Consider the following 6,000-nt stretch of genomic DNA (forward strand, 5'->3'; position numbering starts at 1 on the left):
TGGGAGACAGAAAGAAAGGTAGCAGGAAAAGGATGATGAATCAGCAACAAATGCAAGTAAAATTTCAGTAAAACAAGGGAGGCTCTTCAATGAGTGGGAGCCCTCACACCTTACACTAACCAGAAAGAAACAACTGGTGGATGTTCAACAATGCGTTTCAGCCACTGGAGGGGATTTCTCTGTGGGATAGAGATAAATCCTGACTTGCATGACGCCGGATTACATGCTTAAGTGCCTTAACTGTTGACCTTCAGACTAACCTAGTGGCCTGTAAGGCTGTAAAGCTTGTAATGGTCATCTATACCCAGTGGTTCTCAAAGTGGTCTCCGGGGGTCCTTGGAGGGGGGGGGGGGGTTCCAGGGCAAAATGAGGAACAGTTTAAGGTCACTATTATTTCACAGGCTAGAAGTTAGCCCAATGACAGAACGTATAAGAATGACTATTCAGATCCTAGCTTTCACTTTCTTCACCTTTCTCCACATCTCCCCACTGTGTAGAATATGAACTGAATCTAATTTAACAACAACAATCTTCTGTTATGGTTTTCACCTGACCAATGGTGGTCTGCTGCCTAATATAGCTTATATCAATGTGTGGGTCCTTTACATACAGTACTGTACAGCCCCGGGATTAAACGTCGGCCTGAGCAGGGCGAGACCTACTGACCATATTGATACTGCAGTGCCAGAGAGAATGAAAGGCATGGAAAGGAAAGGGAGTGTAAGGATAAGCCAGATGAATTATAGATACATAGAGTGTGTAAGCCATAGTGCAGCAGAGCACATGCTCAAAGCCTCCAACAATCTGATGCAGCATATTATTGCGGTATACTGTATATCCGTGTTAGCCATGTTCAAATGTGACTCATTTCTGTTGTTCTTCTAACTATAGAATCATTTGCATGGTCCAAGTGCATGATGTTTAAGTCTGCAACTATTTGACAGCCATAGATTCCATCACTGTCTGAATTACCCACACCGACCAGCATATTTTGAATCGCTATTAATAGTCTGTACTAGCCTGGCTCCAGCCCCTGAATCGCTAGCCTCGCCTAGCCTTCAGGGTCTGGTGACGCTGTAGAAAGGCGGGGTTTTCTCGGTTGAAAATCGAACCGGCCCAATCGGGATCGGGATAATCCAGTATGAACCAATTGCCGAAGAGTCCCACATTCGGGCTACGTGTCAGGCTAAGTCTGTACTAATTCCACAAATGCATCATAGGTTGCCCTACATGTACTGAAGGAATTGATCCTTGTGGATGCTGTTAGCCTTCATCTCAAAAGTCGAGTATGGTTACTGTAGGTATACATTTTCATAGTGTTATCACTTTTAGTAATCAACGATCCCTTCCTCCCCTACAGAGTACTGTATTGTGGTCGGCTGCCCTTGCAGCATAATATCCATACTAGGATCTGTCAGTGTCAAGCTGCCAAAACGTCCTCCTCGCGGCAAAATATCTTGGATGGAAAACAAAACAAACAAAGTTGTACCAATGTACCAACAGTTATCTGCAATCTGCCTGGACAGCTCTGTCACTGAGATGAAGAGTGACAGCCCCACTCCTTGTTCCTCTTTGATGTCAATCTTAAAGGGATAGTTCACCCCCAAAATGACTTTTTTTTCCTATCGATTAGTGATTAGTCAACCCACGGAGACTTGAATTCATGGATATTTTTTGGTTTTTGTCGCATTCCTAAGCCAATAATTTGATGACCGGCAGCGGTTGCGGTAGGAGACACAAAGAGTCTCCTTTGTGTCTCCTACCAGAGCCGCTGCCTACCGCTGGTCATCAAATTATTGGCCACTTTTTGTGGGTTACTCACAATCGGCTATGTTTGCATTTGTTGTCTCAATATATATGGGTACACAGTAATCTTCTTCTTTCTGTGAATTCCCATCAGGGGTCGCCAGAGCCGATTATCTGTTTCCATCCGTTTATATTTACTTCATCTTCCTATGGTCACTCCAGCTACCTGCATACTGTGTGTGTGCTCTCTCTCACTGCATCCATAAACCTCCCCGTTGGCCTCCTTCTTCTCTTGCCTGGCAGCTCCATCGTCAGCATCCTTCTTCCAGGACCCAAAATACCCCTCATCCCTCCCTCTCTCTCAACCTTTCTTGCTTTATCCCCAACCTGGGCTGACCCTCTAATATTTTGAATATACGGTACCCGTAGGTGTTTTATGTGTAACAGAGTATTTCTACATTGAGATTACTACTGTAAAAAAATCTGAGTACTTCTTCCACCATTGGCATGATGATAAAACCAGTTCACTTGGCTAAATGCACACAGTTGCTAGTCTAATCTGCCCTGCAGTGTATATTTATAGATGCAGTATACTTTGTGCATTACCAAATAAATAATAAAGCACAGACATGGCCAAGAGGAGGAAAAGGGAGAGGTAATTCATACTTGAGTGGAGGCCATATACAGTATGTACGATGTCTGAGTGCCCTCAGTGTATTGTGCGTGTCTATATGCGTATTTCCAGTGTTATGCACAAACATAATATCAAGAGCTACATAACAGAGACGCAAAAATAAAACAAAGGAGTGCTGGTGTGATTTTTTTTTAAGGGCCTATGCCCTCTCAGGTTATTTTAATGAATAAATGTTATTCTAGTGGTTGGAGGTGGTCTCCTATACTCTTCCATTGAGCCCGTTTTGTGCACTGGCCTACTCGGGAAAAGGGAATTCAATGCACGCCCCACCTTGTTATGCAATACCCATTATACCCGTACTACAGAGATACGTACAGAGATTCCTTGCATTTATTGTAAGATTGTGACACTGGTGTTGGATAGGACACCTACTGGATGACAATCTTACAATAAATGCAGGGAATCTCTGTATGTACGAACCGGTACGCTGTACGTACGTCTGTAATCCACGTATCTCGAGAACCGCTTGACCGACCGACTTTGAATTCGCCACACGCGTCGCAGACGACCTGAGGGAGTGCTGTGCCCGGCGTCGAGTCGATCAGGTAGGCGGATGTCCAGAACCGCAAGAAAAGGCTCTGGCCGTGGCCCAAATGAGCCTATTGATTGCCATGGCAACCCCGGCCTAAGCTTGATTTGGCAAATTCCCCACACCTGCCTATTTGCGTCGTTCCCAAGGGGCACTGTTCTGCTTATTTGAAGCAGAGCGTGCATCGTATGGGTCACTAGATGCACCATCATCTTTACTGTAGATTGGACATTATCTTTCTCCGTCGGGAGAGGGAGACAACGGACATAAAACGTATGGATTGTAGCTTTAAGACATGGAGCCACTTCTTTTTTTAATTCATCAATCAGGGGTGGGCAGTCATCTCAATGGTCATTCCCAAGGGGCTTTTTGGTCGATCGTGGAGCAATTTGAAAACCCAGACAAAAACATACATTCATATCATCCGCCATCCAATCACACTCGCGTTTTCTGGTTCGAATGAACCCCAACGAATCATATCAGAGGAGAGGTGCAGCGTGAATAAACACAAGAATCTCCCCGGCAGCATGTCAATAGACCAGGTGTGTTATAACTGGTGACGACTTCAGACATGAGTCGAAAGACATACATTGTCCTTGAAGGAAGATCATTTATCATGTCAAATGGAAAATATATTTGTCTCATCAGCAACAACTGGGAAGCGATGGTGAAGAAAAGGAACTTGGAATGCCTCTTCTGGACAAACCATAAATCATTTGACTAGACTTTCCCAGTCGACAGTGAAATGAGAAAAAGAAAGACGGCTCAAGGATCAAGTGCTCTCCTCATCAGTATTCTAACCAATTGAAGCTAGCATTCGGCTAAAATAGAAAGAGATTTTTTGAGTGTAGATGAATTAACAAAATAACATAGTTTTCTTCCACGGATTTGAACTAAGCATTTAGGGCTTAAGTGTTTGATGTTCATCACACTTTTTTCTGAATTGATCTAGCCTTTATTGTTCACTGTAAACTATTGACTTATTCTTATTCTATATTCTATGTTTTTTATTATTATGAATTATTGACATCCTATAATAAAACATAAAAGCAGTGGTGGACTACTGCCTGGCAAAGGTACAATACAGCTCACCAGCGATATAAAACGGCTAAGCAAATATTGTGCCCAAAATGGTTGCATACCCCTGGATTAGGCGAAAAAGTAACCTTCCAGGGAAGGCCATATTAAGACAGTTGATATGGGGTTTTACCATACAACAACATATGGTGTTAAACTGGCGTGGCATTTTTTTATGCCTTCGTTAGGCTGTGATATTCTGTTTTAGTTTTTTCTATGGGTAAAGTTGCACACACACACACAACATGATCCTCCAGTTCAAGTAGAACAGTACTCTGCAATAATCATATTTTTGAAGTGAAATACCCTTTGGTTCACAAAACATTTGGTGCTTGGCAGTAAGTAGCCTATCTAAATCTACTTCGGGATCAATAAAGTAGCTATGTACCGTATCTATCTAGAGTATTTACACAGTTAATAACTCATTGTTAGTTTCACTCCAAGAGTGTAAATTATTATTACACTCAAATGAACACATGTGCATCATGTCTGTTGCAGGTTTTGTTTTCCTCTTTTCCAGCTGGTCTCAACTCCCCCGATACTCTCATTATCTTGCTCTCTTTCACTCACACACACACACACACACACACGCTCACACACACAGAGCCTTGTAGGCGGAAAAAGGTAGGCGACCAAGTATAGCCCCTGGATGAACCTGGTCAAAAAAGCATAGACGGTTTTGTGGTAAACTTTTAATTTGTGTTTTTATTGAGTTTTATTTTCTTAGTTTTATTATTGCTATAAGGATAATTCCTTTTAACAGGACATTCATGAAAGTCCTTGCGGGCTTGTTTCCAATGAGGGCCTGTGAGCAATTAGGGGTTAAGAGTCTTGCTCAGGGACAAATTTCATTTCATCGACACATATGCTGGCGTGGCTTGGAATCGTACCTGGGGCAACCAACTATTACAGCACCTGCTGTTCCCTTTCATGTAAAACTAGAATAACAATGACATATCCTTATCTATATCCTTCTCCTCCTTCTCATCTCTCCTTCTCTCTTTCCATACCTATTTTCTCCTCATCGCTAGTCGGGTGTCTGACCTACTTTCCCCCGATTATGGCAGTGCTCTCCTCCTCTGTATCGTGAGAACATGCGCTCATGTACGCGCACAGGCACGCACGTGCACTGTCTGCACACACACACGCGCGCGTGCGCACAAGGCTGTCGTTCAACCACCCACCCACCCACCCCCACAAGAGCCCCCCTTGGTCCCACGGAAGCAGGATAGCACCGGAGGGACCTGCGCTAGAAGACGCTCCCTCATTGGCTGAGCACCGGAGAGCCAGCAGGAGTTTTGCCCGGTGGTGTTATGTTGTTGTTCCTCATGTTTAATGGTGCGGTTGGTTTCTTTGTGTTGTTTAGCCCATTAAATCCAAGAACCCATCTGTGTCATTTTAGATTTGAGCTATAACCATTGTTTTATACTTTGGCTATTCAAAAATAGCAGATATACAAGCTCGTACCCTGTAGATTCGCTATTTTTGAAAAATCGTGAAAATTCTTGCACATCTTTAACTAAATTCTTTGCTTCTGGGGGGTCCCTGACTTCCTGGAACTAAATATTTTCAGATGGGTGTCCGCGGCCAAATACATATCATTTTGGGTGGTCCTTGACATGAAAAAGTTTGAGCGCCACTGATATAGCAACATACGTTTTTCAGAAAACTGTTAGGATTTAGAAGACATTTGTATAATCCCCAGAAGCAAAGATTTGAGTTACAAATGCACCAAATCTCTGTATGTCTGTAATCCACGCATCTCGAGAACCGCTCGACCGACCGACTTCAAATTCGACACATGCGTCGCAGACGAACCGAGGGAGTGCAGTGCCCGGTGTTGAGTCGGTCGGATTAGTTCAGAATGAGCCAATTGATTGCCATGGCAACCCCAGCCTTAGCTTGCTTTGGCAAATTTCCCGCACCTGCCGAATTCCCCACACCTGCCATTTGA

General features: G+C 43.6%; 1 protein-coding gene across 1 annotated transcript in view; it reads right to left on the bottom strand.

Moving 5' to 3' along the window:
• LOC308081625 (voltage-gated potassium channel KCNC1-like) overlaps positions 1-2,055 on the bottom strand; it is a gene marked incomplete at its 5' end in the record, with an annotated part of 33,923 nt that extends 31,868 nt beyond the window's left edge. The window contains one exon of the mRNA XM_080457986.1: positions 2,002-2,055. Within this exon, the coding sequence (XP_080314112.1) occupies positions 2,002-2,055 (54 nt within the window). The remainder of the gene's footprint in view (positions 1-2,001) is intronic.
• Between the last annotated feature and the right edge of the window lie 3,945 nt (positions 2,056-6,000).

This window comes from Gymnoscopelus braueri (genome assembly GCF_963280865.1).
Source record: "Gymnoscopelus braueri genome assembly, contig: SCAFFOLD_192, whole genome shotgun sequence".
Lineage (NCBI taxonomy): Eukaryota > Metazoa > Chordata > Actinopteri > Myctophiformes > Myctophidae > Gymnoscopelus > Gymnoscopelus braueri.